The sequence below is a fragment of the Mirounga angustirostris genome, unplaced genomic scaffold, assembly GCF_029215605.1.
Source record: "Mirounga angustirostris isolate CCGP_5_RB_7025 unplaced genomic scaffold, mMirAng1.0.hap1 SCAF_12, whole genome shotgun sequence".
Taxonomy (NCBI): domain Eukaryota; kingdom Metazoa; phylum Chordata; class Mammalia; order Carnivora; family Phocidae; genus Mirounga; species Mirounga angustirostris.
In genome coordinates, this window is record NW_026991720.1 from 86,245,344 (window position 1) to 86,271,478 (window position 26,135).

A 26,135-nucleotide genomic window follows, 5' to 3' on the forward strand; every position below is an offset into this window, starting at 1 on the left:
TCCCCAAAAGAAAACAATTCCACAATGGGATTTCTCCAACTAATGTACATGCAGAAGAGGCTTCCGAATGTTCTAGATAATGCTGTATGGACTGCATGGCACTACTGTAGGAGCTCTAGAACAATAAAGGAGTTACCACACTTAAAATTATTCCCATCTCTCACACTTTACAGAAAACCTTATTTATGTATTTTTTAAATCTAGAACTATTACCTGAACTCTCCTGTGAAGCTATCTACTTTCCCCAATCAGGTTGTGACCTTAATTTAAAGTTTTTGAAGACTAAGTCCTAAATATACATTTAGCAATCTCTTATTCTAATCTCTGCCCCTGAGAAACTTACAGGTGTTGAGAAATTTCAAAACATTCCTGGAATCTTCAAAAACAAAGTAAGAAGAAATAATTATTACCTTAAGGAAGAACCTCTTGTCAGTTCTTGCTGGATTGTATGAAGCGAGGTATGCAGCAATTAGAATAAACTTAGAGTAATATGGAAGCTCCACATGAGTATATGCTGAGAGACCTACATAACAAAAATCTTTTATGAAGGCATTTGACAGGCTACCATTAGATTTTAAGTATCTCTTATCTTTTCTCACTGATCTTTTGACTTCCATATGGTGTTCTGTGGTAAAAATTACCTACTCCGTAAGTTTAAATTATAATAATGGGCAGTGCCAGTGAACATTACTATTAATCATCTGCCTGCTCTTTCTATGATTTTCACTTAGCTCCTCCTATTCTGAAGTCTAAATCCTACCCTTCCTGCCCTTCAAAGCCACACTTTCCATTAAACTTCCCTGCTGCTCTCCTATCATACCAAAATAGAAAATCTATCCCTACTATGAATTCCTACTTTGTGGATTTCACTTATGCCCCTGTAACTTTATACCTTGTATTAACAGTTGTACATAAATTATATTTCTTACCAAGCTATAATATTTGCTGAAGGAAACACATCTGGGTTTTTGTTTTTGTATCCCTACGGTACCCCACACATAGGAAATAACTAAATGCATGGATAAATAAAACAAAGGAGCCGGTCAAATAGCATCGATTTTTACAGGAAAGAAAGGAATCTGATATTTACTGAATATCTAGCACAGACACTGTGCTAGGTGCCGCCTTATTACTGAGGCATCTCCAAATCTTTGCAGTAACTTAAAGTTAGACATTCTTTTCATTTTAGCTGAGGACACTGAGTTGGGCTCAGGGTCATACAGTTAGGGAATAGTGCAGACCAATCACTGCAGATTTTCTAATGCCAGCATCTATTTCTTGCCATTGGAACACCACAACTGAAAATCACTTGTACAGCATCTAGGGCATTTAGAAACCAAAACAGACAAAAGAGAATTGCAACACCACTTAATTTTACACCATTTCCTCTAACCACTAGCCAGTGATCTGCTTTTTAAAATAAGAATATTTTAGATACTTGCTCAATTTTTTTAAGTAAAGTTGTTCTATTGGGATAAATCCAAAGTAATAGTTTCTTCAAATAAAACAAAAGCACAAAGTTTTTTAAACATAACCAACAGAAACGCATCCCCCAAACTGAGTTAACATTAAACTCAAGAAATACATACAGAGATAAAATTGTGTCATACAACTGAACAAAAGCATTTAAAGAAATTAAACTGCTTGATTTTTACATGACATAATCCAACATTTAGAAAACAGAAAACTGGTATTCAAATTATTTCCCCTCATAAATTGGAGCTTCACTTAAGAGAAAATCATTAATTAAAATATCATAGTAGTTTGTAAATTATTTTTCGTAACACTATTTACTGACTGATGCTAACTTTAGTATTAACTTCAGTATCTCGATTATTAGTAATCAAAGAAAATGTCTCTCGTAACTGTTTCGATACTTCCTTTGATACCTTTAAGTTGTGCTGGATCTGTGTCATCTTTCTGTAGCTTTTCCCACTGTGAACTGAAAGAAAATAGAACAGCAATAATGGTTTGAAAATATATGAAATCAATATACTGTACTTAGAGTCCTAGAAAAAGTAATTTTTTGGTTTAAGAAAATAGCCAATTTCCTTAAAAGACAATATAAATGCAATGTACATGTTTGTGCCTCAACGAAATCATTTAGTATTAGAATATAAACTTACATATCAATATCCAGATGTTAACTTTTATCTCTTTTCCTGATAATTTTAAAGCTATCAAAAAGTACCAATAAATAAATAACACCACCTATTCTTCAGTAAAACTCCCAATGCTCCAGTTAGCATATTAGATGCAACTGTTATACACCATTTCTAACTCCTTAACAATCTCTTTTTTTAAGTTTTATTTATTTATTTGAGAGAGAGCACAAGCGGAGGAGAGGGGCAGAGGGAGAGAAGCAGGCTCCCCGCTAAGCAGGGCACCCGATGTGGGGCTTGATCACAGGACCCTGGGATCATGACCGGAGCCAAAGGCAGACGCCCAACCGACTGAGCCACCCAGGCTCCCCTGCATAACAATTTCTTTAAATAAGTGCCATTACATCAGAAAATTGAGGCCCATAGGTTAAGTTGCCCAAGGACACCCGGCCAGTCAGTAACAGAGCTAAGACCTGAATCCTTATAGAATGCCTGCAAAGTTCATGGCATTTCCACTGCCCCCTCTGATTTTACTTGCAATTAAAACTATTAAACACCCCAAATATTATTAAGAATATGAAGTCATGATATGACAAATCAAATTCATTAGGAAACACATTATAGTGTAGGAAAAAGACTACCCTGAGAGACAGAAATTTTAGCTATATGACCTTGAATAAATCAATAACCTTCTCACCAAAAAATAAGGCAGTTAGATGCAATGATCTTTAAGAACCCTCTCAAACTCTTTAACTCAGCTCTTAAAATACTAATTTAAAAATAAATGCCAGACCAGAACTAAATATCCCAAATCAAACTGTATGTATTTTTTCAAATCTGCAAGCATAGCTGAAAATTATGGAAATATAGACACACCTCACTTTATCATGCTTCACTTCACTGTGCTTTGCAGATAGTACATTTTTTACAGATTGAAGGTTTGTGGCAACCCTGGATCAAGCAAGTCTATCAGTGCCATTTTTCTTACAGCAATTGCTCACTTCATCTCTTTTTGTCACATTTTGGTAATTCTCATATTAATTTCAAATTTTTTCATTTTTATTATTTCTTATGGTGATCTGTGACCAGTGATCTTTGGTATTACTATTCTAATTGTTTTGGGGGTCACAAACTGCACCCACAGAAGATGGCAAACATAACTGCTCCACTGCCTGGCTAGTCCCCCATCTCTCCCTCTCCTTGGGCCCTCCTAGTCCCTGAGACACAATATTGCCAATTAATGGCACAACACAACACAACTGCTTTTTAAGGGCCTTAAGATTTTTGGAATGGTCACTGAGCATTGGCTTCAACTTGAAAGTCACCAGCTACATTAGCCCCTTACAAGAGAGTCAGCTCTGTAGCTATGAAAGTCCCATTTCATGGGGTTTAAAGATAAAAGAAGCCGTCTCTCTAACATAAAAGTGCAGGGTGAAGCAGAAGGTGCTGACGTAGAAGCTGCAGCAAGTTACTTCAGGCACAACACAACAATCAGGCCAATTAATAACCCTACAATGGCCTCTGAGTGTTCAAGTGAAAGGAAGAGTTACATGTCTCTCACTTTAAATCACCAGCTAGAAATGACTAAGCTTAGTGAGGAAGTCCTTTGAAAAGCTGAGATAGACCAAAAGCTAGGCCTCTTGCACCAACCAGTTAGCCAAGTTTAAGTACAAAGAAAAAGTTCTTAAAGGAAACTGAAAGTGCTACTCCAGTGCACACACAGAAAATAAGAAAGCAAAACAGCCTTACTGCTGATATGGAGAACATTTCATGGATATGGACATGATATGGACAGAAGATCAAACCAGCCACAGCACTCCCTTAAGCCAAAACCTAATCCAGAGCAAGGCCCTAACTCTCTTCAATTCTATGAAGGTTGAGAGGGGTGAAGAAGCTATAGAAAAAAGGTTTGAAGCTAGCATTTTCATGGGGTTTAAAGGAAGAAGCCGTCTTCTCTAACAAAAGTGCAGGGTGAAACAGAAGGTGCTGACGTAGAAGCTGCAGCAAATTATTTCAGAAGATCTAGCTGAGGTCATGAATGAAGGAGGCTACACTACACAATAGGTTTTCAGTGCAGGTGAAACATTCTATTGGAAGAAGATGCCATCTGGGACTTTCATAGCTACAGAGCTGACTCTCTTGTAAGGGGCTAATGTAGCTGGTGACTTTAAGTTGAAGCCAATGCTCAAGGACCATTCCAAAAATCTTAAGGCCCTTAAAAATGATGCTAAATCTACACTGGAGAGAGTATGTGCTCTGGTAAGCGCTGTGAATTGTGCAAGACTGTTGAATCTCAGATCTGTACCTCTGAAACAAATAATGCAATATATGTTAAGAAAAAAAAAAAAAGAAGAAGATAACAGGAGGGGAAGAATGAAGGGGGGGAAATCAGAGGGTTAGACGAACCATGAGAGACGATGGACTCTGAAAAACAAACTGAGGGTTCTAGAGGGGAGGGGGGTGGGAGGATGGGTTAGCCTGGTGGTGGGTATTGAGGAGGGCACATTCTGCATGGAGCACTGGGTGTTATGCACAAACAATGAATCATGGAACACTACATCTAAAACTAATGATGTAATGTATGGGGATTAACATAACAATAAAAAAATTAAAAAAAAATGATGCTAAATCTACTCTGCCTCTGCTCTATCAACGGAACAACAAAGCCTGGATGACAGCACATGTGTACAACATGGTTTACTGAACATTTTAAGCCCACTGTTGAGACCTACTGCTCAGAAAAGATTCCTTTCAACATACGACTGCTTACTGACAATGGACCTGGTCACCACCCAAGAGCTCTGATGATGAGATGGACAATGAGATTAATGTTGTTCTCACACCTGCTAACACAGAGTTCCGTTCTGCAGCCTCCTGATTAAGGAGTCATTTCAACTTTATAGTCTTATTATTGAAGAAATACCTTTCTCAAGGCTAAGGCTGCCATAGATAGTAATTCCTCCAATGGATCAGGGCAAAGTCAATTGAAAACCTTCTGGGAAGGATTCACCAGTCTAGACGCCATTAAGAAAATTCATGTTTCATGGGAAGAAGTCAAAATATCAACATTAACAGGAGTCTGAAAGAAGCTGATTCCAACCCTCATGGGTGACTTTGAGGGGTTCGAGACTTCACTGGAAGAAATAACTGCAAAAGGGGTGGAAGAGCAAGAGAACTAGAATTAGAAGTGGAGCCTGAAGATGTAACTGAATTGCTGCAATCTCCTGACAGAACTTTAATAGATAAGGAACTGCTTCTGATGAACAATGGAAGTGGTTTCCTGAAATGGAATCTGGTTAAGATGCTAATGAAGATTTCTGAAATGACAACAAAGGATTTAGAATATTACATAAATTTAGTTGATAAGGTGGCAAGAGGATTTAAAAGTACTGACTCCAATTTTGAAAGTTCTACTGTGGGTAAAATGCTATCAAACAGCATTGCAAGCTACAAAGAAATCGTTCATGAAAGAAAAGAAGAGTCGGGGCGCCTGGGTGGCTTGGTCGGTTAAGCGTCTGCCTTTGGCTCAAGTCATGATCCCAGGGTCCTGGGATCAAGCCCCACATCAGGCTCCCTGCTCGGCAGGAAGCCTGCTTCTCCCTCTCCCACTCCCCCTGCTTGTGTTCCCTCTCTCGCTGTGTCTCTCTCTGTCAAATAAATAAATAAAATCTTAAAAAAAAAAAAAAGAGTCAACAGATGCAGCAAATTTCACTGTTGTCTTAAGAAACTGCCACAGCCACCCTAACCCTCAGCAACCACCACCCTGATCAGTGAACAGGCATCAACATCAAGGCAAGAGCCTCCACCAGCAAAAAAAAAATTACAACTCACTGAAAGCTCAGATGATGGTTAGCATTTTTTAGCAATAATATATTTTTTATTAAGGTATATGTACACTGTGGGTTTTTTTTAAGATAATCTATTACACTCTTAATAGATGAGAGTATAGTGTAAACTAACTTACATATGCACTGGGAAGACAAAAAATTCATTTGACTCACTTTATTGCATTTGTTTTTTAATTGCAGTAGTCTGGAACAGAACCTGCAATATCTCCAAGGTATGCCTGTACAGCAATATGGGAAATTCTGACAGACTACTAGTAACCTATGTGGAGAGCAGACCTAGTACAACAAACTGACTCTCAAAACAGATCACTTCCTCCACCTTATAGCTCAATATTGCTTCAGAGATTATAAGGCATTTTCACATTCATTTCTTATAAATGCAAATAAAAATAAATTTTTATCATTTACATTGTTACAACCCAGACTTTGAGACCGTTCAAATTGATAAAGAGTTTCTTACATAGCAATTACCCATTTAATGTTATTTGAACTTGCAAAGGACAACCAGGGGATAAAATGACCATTTTTAATGAGATGAGAGGAGACTAACATTTATGTCTCTTATGAACCCAGCTCTTAAGATATTCCATTTAATACTCATGAACTTATAAGACAGATAGCATCATATCTTTTCTTTCTTCTTTTTTTTTTTACAAATGACAAAACAGAAAGTCAGAAAAGTTAACCAACACAAAGCTTCTAAGTGATAGAACCAGTTTCAACTGAGACCTAACAAAAAGTCTATCCACGTTCTAAATAAATGTTTATGAACTATCAATTTCCAGAGGAGACTCAAAGTCAGAGCAGTTGTATTAATTGAGGTCTAATAGGCTAAAATTTTAAGATGAACCAGGGAGCAAGGCTGAAGTCTTTTTTATAATTGGTCCAAATGGTTTATAAAAACTGTACAAGCAACATATATTCCTAACAACAGCTTGCTGAGTCAGAATCTAGCCGTCTATGACTTTATTCTTTTTCTTTATTCTGTTTATCCCAATTATTTAATCTCAATTTGGAACTATAAAATATGTGATTTTTTTTTTTAATTTAGCAAATCTTATTTTACACGGGTGAAGGGTCAGGGATGGTGGGAAAAAAATAAGTAAGTCACACCTTGAAGCAATTTGAATGCTTTCAAATGGACCAGTAGATCTCACCAAACTTAGAATGCTATTTTCCTACTACCTTATTGGAAAGTCTCACTGGTCCTTTACCCCCCATTACAAGAAAAAAGGGGACCTAAGGGCATTCTATGATTTGACTACAAAGGTAACCAAGTGGAACAAAAATGCAAAGTATCCTAACTGCCAAAAAATTTTTTTCAAAAAGACAAAGAAAATAACCACATAAGGAAATTAAACAAATTAACATGACAAAATTAATAAAGCCTATACAATTCATACCAATAAATACAAATAAATGTCATCCACCCATTAAAAGAAAGAGGTTTTCAAAATGTTTCAATAAGGCAAGAGGTCAGATTAGCAGTGCTTATTTCTGTGCTCTACACCTTTCTGTGAAAGAAACATATTATAGACTATACATATATGTGACTGAGTTAATAAGAATCTTGAGATGGGGAGATTATTCTGGAGTATCTGGGTAGGCCCAATGAAATCACAAGGATTCTTTTAAGAGGAAGACAGGTCAGAGAGAAGAGAAAATGATACATTACTGGCTCTGAAGACAGACCAAGGAACACAACAGGTCAAGGAACGCCAGGCAGCCTCTAAATAATGTGACAAGGAAAAGGAACAGATTCTCCCCAAACGCCTCCAGAAGGAACATAGCCCTGTGCACTCATATTAGACTTCTGACATCAAGAACTATAAGATAATACACATTGTTTTAAGATACTAATTTGTGGTAGTTTGTTACAGATTAATAGACTAGGGCAGTCTCAGAATTGACCATTCTGGGTCAAATGAAAAGATGAACCCTATAGTATGTGGAACCAGGAGCGCCTGGGTGGCTCAGTTGGTTAAGCGTCTGCCTTCGGCTCAGGTCATGATCCCAGGGTCCTGGGATCAAGCTCCATGTCGGGCTCCCTGCTCAGTGGGGAGTCTGCTTCTCCCTCTCCCCCTCCTCCCCCCTGTTTGTGCTCTCTTTCTCTCTCTCTCCTTGTCTCTCTCAAATAAATAAAATCTTCTGAAAAAAAAAAAAACACGTGGAACCAGGTCTTTTTTTCCTTCTGGAAAATCTTGGATTACAGTTTTAGATCTTAATTCAAATCCAGTGTTTTCTTTCTTTAGGAAATCCAATTATACATACATTGAATCTTCTTTGCCTGTCACATTTGTTACATTCTATTTGATTATTTTTACCTCTTTATTTAGTTTTTCCTTTTGGTTGTTTTCATTCCTCTCTTCAATACCCTTTATTATATTCTCAGTTGAATCTACTCTCCTTTGGATATCTTAAAATTTCATTTTCATCTGAGGAAACTACTTTTGCTTGAATTCCATTCCTGAGTTTGGTCAATTTTGTTTCACATCCTCCTATATTTTTTTTGTCTATTCTGAGTTGCTGAATTTCTGATTTAAGGTATTTTTTCATATTAGAAAATGCTTGTTTAAAATTTAAACTAGGTTGGTATGTGGTGTTATACCTTCCTCTGCTTTATTTGGGTGGGAAAGCAAAAATTCTCATCAGCTAAAATTTTTTTTTTTTTTAAGATTTTATTTATTTTCGAGAGAGAGAATGAGAGATAGAGAGCATGAGAGGGAAGAGGGTCAGAGGAAGGAGCAGACTCCCTGCTGAGCAGGGAGCCCAATGTGGGACTCGATCCCGGGACTCCAGGATCATGACCTGAGCCAAAGGCAGTTGCTTAACCAACTGAGCCACCCAGGCGCCCCGCTAAAATTTTTTTATTCACGTTTTCTGTTTCTTCTTATAATACCTTTTTATGGATTTTCTATTTATTCTCTCTTCATTTTGAAATGCTCAGTGTTTGCCTGGATCAGCAAACAGATGATACTATGAATGCAGGGGTGAGGGTTTGGGATGGCTTAGTAGATTTCTTGGTTCTAAAATGCCTTCTTCTGGGGCACCTGGGTGGCTCAATCGTTAAGCGTCTGCCTTCGGCTCAGGTCCTGATCCCAGGGTCCTGGGATGGAGCCCCACATCGGGCTCCCTGCTCAGCGGGAAACTTGCTTCCCCCTCTCCCACTCCCCCCCCCCCCCCCCCCCCGCTGCTTGTGCTTCCTCTCTCGCTGTCCCTCTCTCTGTCAAATAAATAAACTCTTTTAAAAAAAATAAATGAATAAAAATAAAATGCCTTCTCCTATAAGAATGAAGTGCAGTTTCTTTAAAACATAGTGCCATTTTGAGGGGGAGGGATGGCTTATCTTTTGATTTTGTCATTCTTTTTTTGTTTGATTGGGGGTCAGGGGCGCCACGGGTATCTTAATTTCTACCCCTTGCTTCTTTCTTGACTACCTACCCACCCTTCAGGGGATACCCAGCCCTTCCAAATCACCTGTCTTCCCTCGAAAACAATCCTTTCCCAAGACTGCCATGATAATTCTTGCCATACATACTCTTAAAACACTTCCTTTTGATTCTTTAGTAGCCAGTGCTCTAACCCTCCAGGTCCCACTTGTCCTCAGTGTTCTCCCACTCAGGGCCGGATTCTCATCCAGAGGCGATTTCATCCGTCTTTCACCACTACTGGTGAGCCCACCCCCTACTCCCTCTGTCCTCTCCTTGCAGTCACTGTTTAACGTCTTACTTCAGCATGAGCTCCAGAGCGTACTCCGCTGACTTAGGTCGTTTCACTAATTACACATAAACTGAAGTTTGTAGTCAACTCCGTAGCCTCCCAGTTATACTGCAGACAGGGGTTAGGAGTGATTTTATCTCCTCTCCTTATTGATCTTGTGGAGAAAACTGGATTTACATGGCCATGACTATCCTATGAGAAACTCTAAGTACTTTCATTATTATGTAAAAATCATTTTAACAAGCATCCAAATTTTTCTACCTTTAAAAGAGTAGATCACAAGCTTTTCTATTCTGTGACTTCCAAAAATCCTCATCAAATGACTTTTATTATTGAAAAGAGGAATAGCAGTATCTTTGTAATGCTATTTATTTAGAAACTATTAAATTTCTCCCTGAATTATAGTCTAATCAACTAATTAAATGAAAAGCCCAAAGTTAGTAAAGAAAAGTAGTTACAGATTAAGGTATTTATGAGAGAAAAATGATAACACAACTGACCAGAAAGTGAGAAAAGCAGAGAGTGTTGCTGTTGTTTTTAAATTTCCTGTATTGCTTCGTAACTGAGGCTTCACCTATCACCTACCTGTAAGGCACCGTATTATTCACAAGTCGTTTTCACACACATTCTTTAAATCTTGGAAAGACTGTGAGAGGAGGAAGCTGAGGCCCAGCGGTTTTTAGGTGACTTGCTAAGACCACAAGGCAGAAAATGGCTGAAATGGAATCAAAACCCTGTTCTTCCCACTAAACGCCACCATGTCTCCTTAGCAGTTTCACTACTATGAAATTCTAGTAACAGCCAAATGCAGACTTATGACTTGATTTACACATTGCTTTAACAATCAAATTTTCATTATACCTATTCAAATATCTAAACACAAATATAAAAAACAAAGCTAAAGCTGATTTTCCTGTAGCTTTCCAGACTTAAAAAAATTAGCAACTGTAAAATATATGCCTTGCTTCAAACTGTGTAACATACTGGTTAAATTGGCTGTCCTTCCCAAAATAAGAAACGATTCAAAACTTGTGGGTTTTTTCCTAATGTGAAGAAGGTAAAGGAAAAACATTTACACTTTAGTAGACAAAATATCCAAATTAAAGATAGAAATATTACACACACTGAACAGAAAATTACCTTGATATTTCCCTGAGATAAACAGTCTGCATGGCTCTCTTCAAATGAGGTTCAATATTTCTCCAGAGTTTGCGAGTATCACGTTCATTTGCTACCCCAAAAGGGAGAAAATTTCAAAAATTCAGGTCTTACAGAAACTGTTTCAAAACAAATATTAATAAGTAAAATTACATAGTTACCTTCTCCTTTAACCACAGGTTCACAATATTTAGGAAAATTAAGTACTGCCTGTAAATAAAGGGAAAAAAAGAGAGAAAGCACTTATTCACCACAAATAGGAATTATTTTCCAAGTACAATTTTTATTAGAATGTAGGCAATTTTATTTCAATTACTCAAGTAAAATATTATTATAGCTTATTACAATAATAAAACCACAAATATAAAAAACGATAGTAAAACAACATGCAAAATACTCCTGAATTGGCTAAGTCCTGCCTAATGTATTAGCTTCTAGATATAAAGTAATATAGCAAAGCATAATTTGTAATTTTAGTTTATAATTCTGTCACAAAGGACCATAAAACACACAATACCACTAGAATTACCTGTTACTTTCCAAGTTTTGAACATTCTCACAAACCAAACATCATCTCATTCAGTACAATTCAAAATTATGAGATTGGCAGCACCACCTGAGACTACCATAAATTCACGTTCTTGGCACCATGCCAGGCAGACACCATCAGAACCTCCAGAATGAGATCCAGGAAGCCATGTTTTAACAATCTCTCCAAGAATGCTATGTATTCCAAAGTCTGAGAAGCACTAACTAATCATAATTACTTGATAGTTTTCCATGATTCAACACTGGAATTTTACCGAGAGGTAGGTTCAAGCAAACTGATAAAAATATGTAGTTGCCATTTATTAATATTAACTTGATCACAAGTATTTCATACTGAAATGATTCCATAATGAAGCCTGGAGAAAGACAGATGTAAATGTTAACTATCCAACCTCAAATCCAGAAGATAAGAGAGAGCTAAGAACTAGTCCTTGGAAGTTTTTCCTATTTTACTCCATAAAAAGCAACTGTTTAGGGCAGAAAAATCTTCCAAACTCTGTTTATATTAAGTGTAGACAGGCCAACTTTCTTAGTTTCAGGTTTTCAGATCTAAACACTGCTTAATAACAGTAATGTCACAATGTCAGCAGTAACTGGTAAACAACTTGGCTGTTTTTTTTTTCTTGGTCAAAACATTAAAATACATGTTTAATCATTTACAAATAGCAGTAAAAAGGTAATGAAGATAATTTTAGGAGACTATTTTCCCATTTTACTTTAGTAAATTAGTATTTTCCCCATGCCATTCCACAAGAACTTGCTGAGTATATAAAACTATACGATTATGAGTACCCTTAACTGTCCAAATACAATCTCTGTATTTAAGTAAATCTGTAAATCCTAGCCCTTACTAACAAGGGGAATTTGACAAAATAATCTGTCCAAATACAAAATACTTTTCACAACTTTGGCTATTAACATTCAAATGTGCTCTCTAATACTATGCCCATTTCTCCTATATTAATCCTCAAATATAAGCAAATCTTACTTCCCTATATTAAGGATTATTTACAGCGAAATCTAACTTTAGGCCCATTGATATTTTAAACCGTCCTCCCAATGACCCAGAGACTGGAAATAAAAAGACTGCTAATAAAATCACAAAAATAATTCCAAAGCCCAAGCAGAAATAATTTTTAGATAATTTTCTGATATAATAAATTTCTACTCCCACTGAACATTCCCCCCATTTAACTCCCCATTATTCCTTAACTTTTAAATATATATTTTACTCTTAGCTGGTCCCATTCATGAAAAGGGGTGGAAGGGGCAAGACAGAGGCATAATTTTATTAAGAAATGACCATGTGCTCAGCAAATATTCATGCTCATAACAGGAGAAGCATAATTATGGCCACCTGTTACCTCACTTATTCTTGACAACTGCACTTTTATTATGCCCATTTGTCGGCCAAGAAAGCAAAATATAATTTGCCTACAGGCACAGAGATTCCAGTACCTGAATTCATGATCATGATTTGTGAGATGTCCTGGGAATTTATTTCTAAACCAATAAGGCCACAATGTTAGCAAAGCCTGATCCAGGTGAAACAGAGAGACTACTTCCCTTATACTGCAAAGAAAAACTTGCATTGCTTTAAGAGCAAAACAATCCATTATGAATAATGACTAGGTTGTCACAAGATAGAGATAGGCAATTTAGGAAACTTCCAACTCTTCCTCATCAAGATTTTCAGAAAAACTTCATTATTCTATTTGAAATTATTTGTTAGAAAATCATCTAAAAGGGCACCTGGCGGCTCGGTCAGAAGAGTGTGCCCCTCAATCTCAGAGTCGTGAGTTTGAGCCCCATATTGGGTGTAGAGATTACTTGAATAAAAACTTTAAAAATATGATACATGTATACTGTAGTAAAGCAAAACTCTAAGGTAGCCCCCCAAGACTGCCAGCCCCTGATATACATGCTGATGTATTCTCTCAGTTATTCAATCAAACAGTAATTTAGGTACTGCTATAAAAGAATTTTGTAGATGTAATTAAAGTCCCAAAGATAGTACTATTTATGGGAGAATTAAAATAGAGATAATCAGATGAGTCTGACCTAATCAACAAGCCCTTCAAAAGCAGAAAGTGTTCTCTGGCCAGTCACAGAAGTCAGAGACTAGCAGTATGAGGATTCAACAAACCCTTGCTGGCTGGTGGATGGATAGGTATGTGGCAAAGAACACAGGTGCTCGCTAGGAGGCCTGAGACTTGGCTGACAGCCAGCCAGACAGCTTCTGACCTCATTGTTACAGCCAAGAAAACCTGCATTCTGTCAAGTCTGAATAAGCGTGGAAGCTATTTTCCCTAGAACCTCAAGATTAGAATACAATTTAGCCAAAACTTTAAATTTACCCGATATCCTGAGCAGAAGCCAGCAACATTGCCTCGATTTCTGACCTACAGAACTGTGAGCTAATAAACGTGTGCTGTTTTAAGCCACTAAATTTGTGGTAATTTGTTATGCAGCAATAGAAAGCTAATACACATGTTCAAGTACAAATATAAAAACATATTCCAATATTCCAAGGCCATGCAGAAATAATTTCTGAACTCTTTTGCCTTTTTAAGAATACCTACATTTCATCTCTGAAATATTAGAAAAATAAAAATCAGAACTGAAAACGTTTGCATTAACATTAATTTAATCAAGCAATGGGGGCCTTATTACATGCATTAACTCATTTAATCCTCTGAGCCTACGATGTAGACATTATTATCATCCCCATCTTATGGAGAAGTTAAAGGATCTTTCCAATCTTTGACTTCCCCTTCTTTGATCAGCCACAGAAAATTCTGCTTTTAAGTGCTCATGTGGATTAGGTGATACCTACCCTGGTAATTGCCCTATCTTAAAATAGGATATCCTGAAGCCAGACAGAAATGAAAAATGATTAAGTTGAAATTCTGATGAGGAGCAAGGTATTGACAAGGTTTCGAGGTACTTCCCCACAACAAGGAGAAAAGAAATACCATCTTAATCAAATGACCAAAGTGAACATTATCAGTTATAAAGTAAAATGAAATCTTGTAACACCTGATAGGATGCAATGAGAACAAAGCATCATTTCTGTGATATTCCTGTCAGATGCATAACCTGAATCTGACCATAAGCAAACATCAGACAAATCCAAATTAAAGGTGATTCCACAAAACAACTGGCCTGTAATCTTCAAAGGTCACAAGATCATGAAAGTCGAAGACTGAACAACTACTCTAAATGGAAGTTCAAGAAACATAGCAACTAAATGCAGTATGTGATTCTGAACTGGATTCTTTTGCTCTCAAGTACATTACTGTGACAACTGGCAAATCCTGAATAGGGCCTGAGGATCAGGTTGGAGCAATGAGTCCATTTTCTCACTTTGATGGTTATACTGTAATTATGTGGGAGAATGCCATTCTAAGATACTAAATACTAAAGATACAAATACTAAAGTATTTGGGGTCATGGGGCATCAGGTCACAATCTCAGATGATTTGGGAAAAAAGAAAAAGTTCTTTTTATTGTACCTGCAATTTTTTGTAAATTAGAAATTGCTTCCAAAATTTTTTTTTAAAGATTTTATTTATTTATTTGACAGAGAGAGCAAGAGAGAGCACAAGCAGAGGGAGAGGCAGGTAAGAGGGAGAAGCAGAGCTGGATGTGGGGCTGGATGTGGGGCTCAATCCCAGGACCTTGAGATCATGACCTGAGTCGAAAGCAGACACTTAGCCAACTAAGCCACCCAGGTGCCCCATAATTGCTTCCAAAAATTTTTAAATATATTTTAAAACTATCCAGTACTTTCATTATCTTGTAAATACTGTATCTAATAAAATGAGAGCAAACTATTAACATGTCAGTACCAATGGAACGTTGTTGTGATACAAAAAGAATTCTTAATTATTCAAGGCGAAAAATAAAGGTGCCCTGTAAGGGCCCAACTGGGAAAGCCAGCTAAATACTGCTTCTTGCTTACCCCATGTCTAAAGATGACTACGGGACTACTCAAAATACGCCACAGCTTCATTTAATATGGATGAATATCTCAAAATGTTGAGCAAACGTAGACAGATAAAAAAGAATGCATACTGTATGTTTCCATTTAGATAAAGTTCAAAAACAGGCAAAACTAACCTTTAATGTTAGAAGCAAAGATAGTGATTATCTCTGAGGAGGGAAGAAGAGGTAGAAATCGGGAGGAAGCATGAAGTGGGCTCCTTAGATGTTGGTAATTTTCTACTTTTTGACCTGGATTATATTTACACGTGTTTTCATTTTGTGATAATTCACTATGGTACATATGTATGGTTTCTGTGCCTTTCTTTCTTTTTTTTTTTTTAAGTAGACTCCACACCCACCGTGGAGTCCAATGTGGAGCCTGAACTCATGACTCTTGAGATCAAGACCTGAGCTGAGATCAAAAGTCTGACGCTTAACTGACTGAGCCACCCAGGGACCCCTTGTGCTTTTCTATATGTATGCTACACTTTACTCAAAAAGTCAAGAAAAAATAAAAGAAAAATAAACCTAACTAGGTTATTTCTCCTAATTAAAGACTCTGCTTCCCCCTTAAGCACCTCTCACCAAAAAATAGCTCTTCTCTATGTGGAAAAGACATCCTCATTCATACATCAATCAATATAAAGACATAAAAGAATGGTGAAGGACACCCACTCACCCAGCCATCTGTCAAACCAAACCTGGCCATGAGCGAAATGACAGCTGTTCTGCCAGATCATTCTTCAATCTTCATATTCTTTAATATATGACTTTAACATATAATGCAAACCTACAGCAGTTTTAGTTAGCAGTCTCCATACCCAAGCCATGGTTTATGTTCTTGGAGACAGTAAGATTACAATGTATTTTTAAGTCCATGAATGTCTGATCAGCAGAGGGAGGAAGAGAACTAAAATTAACTGATCCTCTTCAGCTATCAGGCATTTTACACGTGCTCCCCTCCTTTTTTTTTTTTTACCTCACAAAACTCCTCTGACGCAGATATTATACCTACTTAACAGAAGAGAAAATTCAAGTTCAAAACGGTTGGTAACTTGCCAAGAACATACTGCTGGTAAATGACACAACTTGTGTTTCTTCATCTATAAAATGAAAATTCATAATAATGCCTTCCTTCACAGGGTTGTTGTAAGAATTGAGTCAATATTGGCAAAAGGCTTAGAACAGTGGCCAGCACACACAAAGTACTTAATAAAACTGGCTATTGTTTAAGAGGTAGTTGTGGTATAGTGCTTATGAACATATGCTCTGGAGCCAGACCCCAGGATTCTTTATTTGCGAAATTTTATAATCTAATTCATTTTAGTTCTCAGGGACTATTTTTCCCTAGCATACAATCACATCGTAAAAATAAAGCAAAAATAACTGATATGTATAGAAACACATTGGTGTGTACTGTCTTTTGAGTCAACTGAGAGCTAGGGGACAGATCTGCAAGCATTTCAGAACTGTGACAATCTCTTCCTCATCAAAAAATAAAGTTTGAAAAATACATGAAAGAATTTGAGATTTGAGAGTGTCATGACTGCTTGAAGTAGAAATTACATTGGGCTGGTCAGCTGCATGTGAGACAGGTGAGTTATGTGCAAGGCAGAAGACTCTGTACCCTGAGCAGCTTTTCTGTGCCAGCTCCCTTCACCATCCTACGACCTAGAACCCACCTCCTCCCACGCTCCAAACATCCATGGGACAATCTACCTAGTCCCCTGCTCAAAAATAAGATTAAAACTTCTATTCCCTACGGAGTTCTGGGTCCTGGCTACATAAAAACCAGCTGCATTATTTCATTAAAATAATTCACAAAAAGTAAATGATCCCCCCAGAAATTATTTGTACTTTAAAAGGAGAATATTTATTTAAATAACTTAGTGTTATCAGTAATATCACCTAACATATTTTATAAGCACTTTAGTAGAGAGGATTTTTTATCCTCATAAAAATCATCTGAGTTATGTTTTCTTGGTTGCCCCCCCCACTTCAGAAATGAGGAAACTGAAGTACATAAAATTACATACATATCATAGCTGGTAAGCGGCAGACCTAAGGTATTTGAATAGCAAGTCCTCTGCTCATTCTACCATGTACACTTTGATTATCTGGCACCCGCTTCCTAGTCACTATGTCACTGGTCACCACAGGCACATGGCCAAACAACAACAAAAACCTGGCATCAGAAATTTGGAATTGCACTCTAAAAGATTACTAAGCTCTGCCTAAGCAGTTAATTTTTCTGAGTAATTTCTAAGAAAATTGTGATATTTAAGAAGAAAAAAGTTTAAAATACAATAAACTTAATGTGTAACAGATTTGTTTTAAAAGGGCCATGCAAACATCTTTAGAAAATGAACCATTCTGTGTTTGGCATTCATAAATGAATATAAAAATAACTTCTTCAATTGACCCTTTTAAAAATTATAATTACTATTTTTTAAGAATATCATAGTCAAGATAAAACAAACCTAAATGGATATTCTAAGTAGTACTTTACTTTCTGCTATCTCATGCTACCTACAGACCTAGCCTCCAAAAAAACAGTACTTAAAGAAATAATTTGTAAAGCAAACCTAAAAGTGCACACATAGAAAAGATGCCTAAAAAGAATCCTTTGCAGGTGATTTGTTAAACTTTCAATAACTATGCCATTTACAAACTTTGAAACAAATAATAGTATCCACTTGAAGAAAATATATCTTTATTATCCTAAGTTCCACATACAGAGAAAAATAAGAACACTGCTATTTTTTTCCTGTGCTTACCGATCATATCTTATATATATATTAGTATTACTAGTAGTAGTAAAAGCTTAAACCACACTTCAAGTTTATGAACATGATGTAACAATAACAAAAAAACTATAAGCTCATCCCTAAATAATTTTTCAGTAAAACCTAAAGGACTAAAAAAGGACTATAAAAAATATAGGACTATATAAAATAGCATATTTAAATATATATTTTCTTTTACACTTTATCTAGAAATAGTTCCCTAAACATTTATTTATTCTTACACTTCATGATCTACTTTGAAATGGCTGCAGGCACAGATTCCCACAGGATTCAAACACATCAGTGCTAAGTTGTGGTAACTGCAGGTTACTTCCCAGGCAAGATGGTAGAGGAGTGTTTCCCCCTGACTCCACCTCATGCAGGGACCGTGTACTGACCCCTCTCCTCTCTGTAAGCCCCTCTATTGTCATTTCCTTTGGGCACCAGGGATCCAAGACATTCAATTCCTATAGAGATGTTAGCGATGAGCTTGAACTAGAACAGCTTGCTCCCTACTGTTCTAGTTCTAGTTTTTTCCCTACTCAGAAGATACCTGATATCTACATCTAAATCAGAAGAAGCCTAAAATCTAAAACTTAGAAGAACATCCTAAATATGAACCCAATTTTAAATGGTCGCCTTCTTCTACATTCTGTCTCAAACACACATTCAAACACATACTGAGTCCCTCTAAGTGACTTTTCAGAGCAAAGAAAAGAGTAAAACAAAGAAAATGTGCTAAAATCTATAGAATGTGTTCCTTTTAAAGTAACCGTTTTCCAGGGGCACCTGGGTGGCTCAGTCAGTTAAGCATCTGCCTTCAGCTCAGGTCATGATCCCAGGGTCCTGGGATCATGCCCCACATCAGGTTCCCTGCTCAGCAGGGAGTCTGCTTCTCCCTCTGCCCCTCCCCCTGCTCGTGTTCTCTCTCTCTCTCTAATAAATGAATAAAATCTTAAAAAAAAAAGTAACTTTTCCATCCTTAGGTATATTACTACTTTCTCTTACATGTAGATAAAATCTTAGTATGAATGGAAGGTTTCTAAAAGGGAAACCAGATATTCTTGCCTGCTCCCCTTCACATCCAATTAAAAAGTAGAAAGAGCAAAGAAAAATTAAAGTAAATATGATTACTTTACAAATTACCTGTGAAATATAAACAGCTTTACTACTCTTTTAAATAATGTTTTAAGTAATTATTTATATAAACATCAAAAGTAATCTGTATTATAAAGATAACTAATTCAAGGTCAATGGCTCATGAAAGACCTGTAATTAAGGCTTCTGACTACCCTTAAATTCATCTAGATGCCAGACCACTATTACTACATACATAAAACATGAAAGAAATGTTACAAAAAATTAAGACATAAAATTACTTATTAAGCTTTTACACCTTCTATTTCTCTTCATTTTTATTTTAATGAAGTTTTACATTTTCTGCAATTAAAAGAGAAAGAAGGAAACAAAAAACACTCCTAAGGAAGAGTGAGAAGACATAACTAAAGATGAATGAAGGTTTTCTGATCAGACTGAAGTTTGTACTAAGGGACAGACTTACTTATGTTAGCCTCAAAAGGCCATATCCAAATTTCTAGAATAAATTTTCAGCTTCTAGCCTACCTCACACCATTTCTACATGGAAAAATATTAAAAGATATACTTTCTTTTTTTATTTATTTTTATTTTTATTTTTTTTAAAGATTTTATTTATTTATTTGAGAGAGAGAATGAGAGAGAGAGAACACATGAGAGGGGATAGGGTCAGAGGACGAAGCAGACTCCCTGCCGAGCAGGGAGCCCAATGCGGGACTCGATCCCGGGACGCCAGGATCATGACCTGAGCCGAAGGCAGTCGCTTAACCAACTGAGCCACCCAGGCGCCCTATACTTTCTTTTTTTAAGTAAAAAGCTCACTCACCAGATGTCTGAGCTCTTTCAAATCTCGGCAGACAGTGTAGAAAACTCCAAGAAGAATATTAATGTAGGCAGCATAGAAATCAGCCGAATACTCTGGAGGATGATCATGTGACAGGATCTTTTGAAGGTTCCCTGTTCAAAGGACACACATGAACTTAAGGATTAAGCCAGCACCCCACAAGTTATATCTTCTAGCATTTTATAACAAGGGTATAAAACAATAAATATATAGGCCCAGGAATTATTAAGGAATACGAAAACTATTACAAGATTAGAAATGTAACACCACTTTTGAAACTGAGGCAAAAGAATTATGAATCTAATGTTCTAAAAACATTATTAAAAATTGCTTAAGACGGTTAAGTGGCTGCCTTCGGCTCAGGTCATGATCCCAGCGTCCTGGGATCGAGTCCCACATCGGGCTCCTTGCTCAGCAGGGAACCTGCTTCTCCCTCTGCCTGCCACTCCCCCTGCTTGTACTCTCTCTCTCTAGCAAATCAATAAGTAAAATCTTAAAAAAAAAAAAAATTGCTTAAGACAAATATTAAACAATGACATCTAAAGAAAAATCTCAAGAACCTCTGCAGGCAAAATGTGTATCAAGGGTGAAAAATAATATACATTCTATTTATTTGTCCGCCTAATAAGTAAATCAACTAGAAAAAACAAGCAGGAGTACTACACAAACCACCACCAAACTGGAAAATGCTCTTCATTTTTTGAAAAATAAAAAGAATTCATAATTTTTTATGAAAATCATCATCTTTACTTGGTCATTCCCCGTTTTATAAATCATATTTTCTTCCTAAAGCTTTGGTATCTTTACTATATTTCTCTTCTATCTTAAACTCTTTATATAATATCACACATTTAGAATCCTAAACTTCATTTTATCGTGCTGGAAATATCATATTGTAGAAGCACAGTTAAAATTAAAAGAGAAACAACCACCCATTACTCAAAAATTGCCCATGTACAGTACATGAAATCAATTAGTCATTCATTCCTTATTGCAATTCCCTCTGACTCCCTGGTGCAATGGTCTCTTTAGACTCCTCAGTTAGTTCTTTGTCTAGTTCCACAGGTTCAGGATTTTTGCAATACTTAAGTAAAAAGTCTTATAGGATATTCTGATCAAGTCAATTTCCTTTTGTCTAAGGTTCCCTTTAAGAGATAAGCATTTCTTTTTTAAAGATTTTATTTATTTATTTGACAGACACAGCAAGAGAGGGAACACAAACAGGGGGAGTGGGAGAGGGAGAAGCAGAGCAGGGAGCCCGAAGCGGGGCTCGATCCCAGACCCTGGGATCATGATCTGAGCCGAAGGCAGACGCTTAATGACTGAGCCACCCAGGCGCCCCAAGAGGTGAGTATTTTTACCATGGACACTATGCCATTTACCATCAGCCCTTGACTCTACCACTCTCTTGTTCCTCACAATCAGATATAGGTGCAAGATTGAACAATATATACAGCCTATCATTGGATATATATTAAGAGAAACTTACATATCGTTATATATCAAGGGGGTCTTTTAGATAGGGCTGCTGACTGAAAAAAACAAAACACAGCACATTTCAAAGCCCAGCCATATGCTTGGAATATTATCCTGAACGGATTCTCTATGAGAGACTGTTACTAGATCTGCATTTTTTATATCACAACCACTGGAAAAAAAAATACACAAAGTCCAAAACTTGACTTTGGTGTCCATGTATTTTTACATTCTAATAGGACATTTAAAATTTAATGTTACTAAGCTTTTTAAAACTATGAATGGGAAAATACTGGATACACTGAAAGTTTCTACAAGGTGCCTTAAAACTGAGGAGATATAGAAGGGATGGATGGTCAGACAGATGAACATACACAGGTGAAAAAGATGGTCTAACAAATGGATGGATGCAGAAATCTGGAAAACAGGTCTCCAGATCAGAGGGCACTCCTAAGCTCCTCCTGAACATCTCTATCTAGATACCTCTATTGGTGACTCTCGATGCCACACATGAAAGTTGATTAGATGTTACCACTGGCCCAATCCTGATGAAAGTGTTGTAAGAGTTAAGAGATTTCACTGTGTTGCTATAAAAATAAAGTAGCTGCTTAGTTAGACTACAGGTACAACTGCAGAGTATAACTCCACATTACAGAAGCTCTGTCTGGGACTATTCAAACGTATGGAAAAATCCCATCTCTAACAGAAAGTCAAAAAATAGTACACTAACAGGTAGTAAATAAAGGGAAGAAGAAGCCATCTGATTGGTCTCCTGTTGTCTTAAAATTTCACTATCAAAATATAGTTTAAAACATAAAGAACAACCATTTCTAACTTGATGAGGAACTTCAGCTTCTAGTCATGAAAAAGTAAGAGGCTCCAGAAATACTCTCCGGCAACAAACTGAAATCTGGACAAAATATAAAAAGCACTATTTTCAGACATCAAACAACAGGCAATAAAGCACTATGATACCTGAGAAAAAGGAAACAAATAAGCCATCAGCCAGGCTTTCTAACAAGAGGTAATTTTAGAACTGTGGTACAGGGAAGTTCCAAAAGGAGCCATTAATTCCAAAGAGAAGACAAAGATCAGAGTAGAGGGAGCTATCTAAGGCTGCTAGAACGTGCAGGGTAGAGTACAAGAGAGAAAGAGCTATGGAAACAAAGAGCTACAGAAATCTACATAGGGGTTCATCCTGAGTCTTGTCTGAATACCAATCTGTATATGCACGGACTAAAACCCTACAGGCCAAGCAGAACAACTTCTGGGGTTAAACAATTAATGGAGAGTTGTCAGTCAAACAATTATCAGAGCTCACAAAGAACTGTAAATCATTCATACTGTCACCAGTCACAATGAAGAAACTACATATGTATGGCATTCAGCAGAGATCCCAGAAGGGCTATGTCTTAGAAGAAGAGCTAAAATTACCCCTGGAATAAAGGCCACTCCAGAGCATCCCTCCAAAAAAGCTTTAAAAAAGCCCTAAAAGAGTCAGATATATCTTCAAGAAATTTAAGTGCTCCTAGAAAAATGTCCAACATACAACAAAAAAACACAATATCTATTATTCAATCAAAAATTACTAAATACACAAAGCAGCATAACAAATATCCATAATAGATAAAAATTAGTCAACAGAAACAAACCCAAAATGGAAGGGGTCATGGAATCAATAGACAAGGACATTAAAACAACTATTATAAACATACTCATAAGCTCAAAAATACAAAGGAAAACAAAAGCATAGTAAGATCTGTAATGAAAAATTCCACTGGATGAAATTAACGGCAGTTTAGACACTTGTAGGAAAAAAAAAAGTGAGTGAACTTAAAGACAGAGAGAAAAAACACTATCCCTCATAAAACACAGAGAAGAAAGATTTAAAATTTAAATAAGTAAACAGATTCAATGAGACAATATCAAATGATCTAACATACATGTAATGCAGTCCCAGGAAAAGGCAAGGTCAGGGGACACAGGGAACAAAGATAAAATATTTGACGAAATAAGGGATGAAAATTTTCCAAAGTCACCGAAACTATACAATTCATACATCCAAGAAGCTCAAGCAAGATAAACAATAAAAGATTTTTTTATTTCTTTCAAGTCTGAATAATAATTTAATATGGGGTTTATAATAGGGGCACCTGGGTGGCTCAGTCAGTTAGGTGTCCAACTCTTCATGTCGGCTCAGGTCATGATCTCAGGGTTGTGAGTTCAAGCCCTAAGTTGGGCTCCATGCTCAGCACATAGTCTGCTTGAGATTCTCTCCCTCCAGCTCCCTTTGCCCCTCCCTCCGCTCACGCTGTCTTTCTCTCAAATAAATAAAATCTTTTTAAAAAATATGTAGTTTATAATAAACGTGGCTCAGTCTGTTAAGCATCTGCCTTCAGCTCAGGTCATGTTCCCAGGGTCCTGGGATCAAACCCCACCTCAGGCTCCCTGCTCAGAGGGAAGCCTGTTTCTCCCTCTGCCTGCCACACCCCGTTTGTGCGCTCTCTGACTCTCTGACAAATAAATAAAATCTTAAAAAAAAAAAAAAAAGAAAATATAATAAATGGAGAAATAAAACACAGGACAAAACAGCACAATGGTTGTGATATGGGAAACTATAAGTCACTGAGATTTTCAGATTGTTTATTGGAGCAAAACTTATCCTGAATGATACAATAACTAAACCAAACCAAAAAGCTGATGAAGTGCATTATAATCCACCGGGGGGGGGGTGAGGGGGGAAGCTTTACCAAAAGATGAGTGAGTAGTCTGCATGTGGTAGAGATCAGAAACAAGAATTCCAAACTGAGCTCCTAGTGATCACTGATGAGAGAGGGCATCCTGAACATCAAATACCATATTCGTATAGATGATATGTGTATCAAGTTATGATTGGATGACATTAGCCACTAAGATTATCCCTTTACTCTGGTTCCATGCTTACTCTAACTACAGTTTGGCTTATCAATTAATGTTTCCTTTTTGAATGCCCTTCTATTTGATTACAGTGTTTTGCTTTTTAAAAAGATCTTGGTATGTAGAAGGCCCTGAATTAAATCATCAGATAAAACGTGGCTCCATTATTGTATACTTTTCAAAAACCTAGTAGTCTATGTGCTAAAATTGGCAAGATCATTTTTATTATTTAAATGTCCCCAAATTCTCTCCATCTATGATGCTTTGTATCTTTACTTTCTAAAATTTTAAACCAAATTCTATAATTATACCATACTTTAATACAACTTCACTAAGATGTAGAAAATCAGTTTTTAAAAAAACAATTTCTTTAAACGTAGTTTTTCAGTACTTAAACCCTAAATGGGTCATGAAAAAAATTAACTTCGAACAGTGATGACACAAGGTACAAAGAAATTTTTTTTAATGAAATCCTTTGATTCATTCCTTTTCTTCCTACCCTTTTCCCTTCTTCCTATTTTGCAATTTTCATGGAAGAGAAGCTACTGAAAATAAGGGCTCCCTTCATCTATTTTGGGTTCCTTTCTTCTATTTCAGTTAATTAGCTAAGGCAAGGTGTCATTTGATTGCTGTTCGGGTGTAAATAGGCAAAAATGTGTTTATCTTAACAATGAATGTTTACAGCTGATTAGTTCAGAGGGCTAGTGTCAATGAGGCTAAGGTCAAGGAATGCTATTTTTTCATAGCCTGCTAACCACTTTATGCTTCACAATTATAAACTTTGAATCAGAAGCAGCATATTTGTATAGTGACAACACAATACTAATCTACAAAACTATTGAACAACACAAAAGGCTACGGTGTTCTTCCAAAGACAAAAATAATCAAGATCTATGAAATTTAAGATTAAATACAAACCAAAAGGCAGTAAGAAATGCAAGGCCTAGTAGTTGGTACTATAAGAGGAACACTAATGAAAAATAAAATCAGATTTACAAAATTAAAAGATACATTCCACATAGTACTGAACCCAAATATATGGTAAATAAAGATTTCCATACAATTTATTTATTTATTTATTTATTTATTTTTTAGATTTTTTTTTTTTATTTATTTGGGAGAGAATGAGAGACAGAGAGCATGAGAGGGAGGAGGGTCAGAGGGAGAAGCAGACTCCCCGCCAAGCAGGGAGCCCGACGCAGGACTCGATCCCGGGACTCCAGGATCATGACCTGAGCCGAAGGCAGTCGCTTAACCAACTGAGCCACCCAGGTGCCCTTCCATACAATTTAAATGTGCTTTACCAACCTAGTCTGATTCTTATTTGTTTTTTGTTTTTTTTTAAATAACTGGCTGTTTTATTTTTTTATTTTATTTTATTTTTTAAAGATTTTATTTATTTATTTGACAGAGAGCGAGCGAGAAAGGGAACACAAGCAGGGGGGAGTGGGAGAGGGAGAAGCAGGCCTCCCATGGAGCAGGGAGCCCGATGCAGGGCTCGATCCCAGGACTCTGGGATCATGACCTGAGCGGAAGGCAGGTGCTTAACTAAGACTGAGCCACCCAGGCGCCCCATGATTCTTATTTGTATGGGTGTTACCATCACAATATATACATCTTACTATACTAAAAAATGTGAAAATACACCATTAGC

The 26,135-nt window shown here is 36.7% G+C and overlaps 1 protein-coding gene across 4 annotated transcripts in view; it reads right to left on the minus strand.

The window, feature by feature from the left end:
• The window catches only part of ORC5 (origin recognition complex subunit 5), an 87,434-nt gene that overhangs the window by 44,661 nt on the left and 16,638 nt on the right, over positions 1–26,135 (minus strand). For all 4 annotated transcript variants that reach the window (XM_064575395.1, XM_064575394.1, XM_064575393.1 and 1 more), the window contains exons 6-10: positions 20,072–20,202; positions 10,990–11,038; positions 10,811–10,901; positions 1,890–1,942; positions 411–523 (exon numbers count right to left, since the gene is read on the minus strand). In XM_064575395.1, coding sequence (XP_064431465.1) covers positions 411–523; positions 1,890–1,942; positions 10,811–10,901; positions 10,990–11,038; positions 20,072–20,202 — 437 coding nt within the window. The remainder of the gene's footprint in view (positions 1–410; positions 524–1,889; positions 1,943–10,810; positions 10,902–10,989; positions 11,039–20,071; positions 20,203–26,135) is intronic.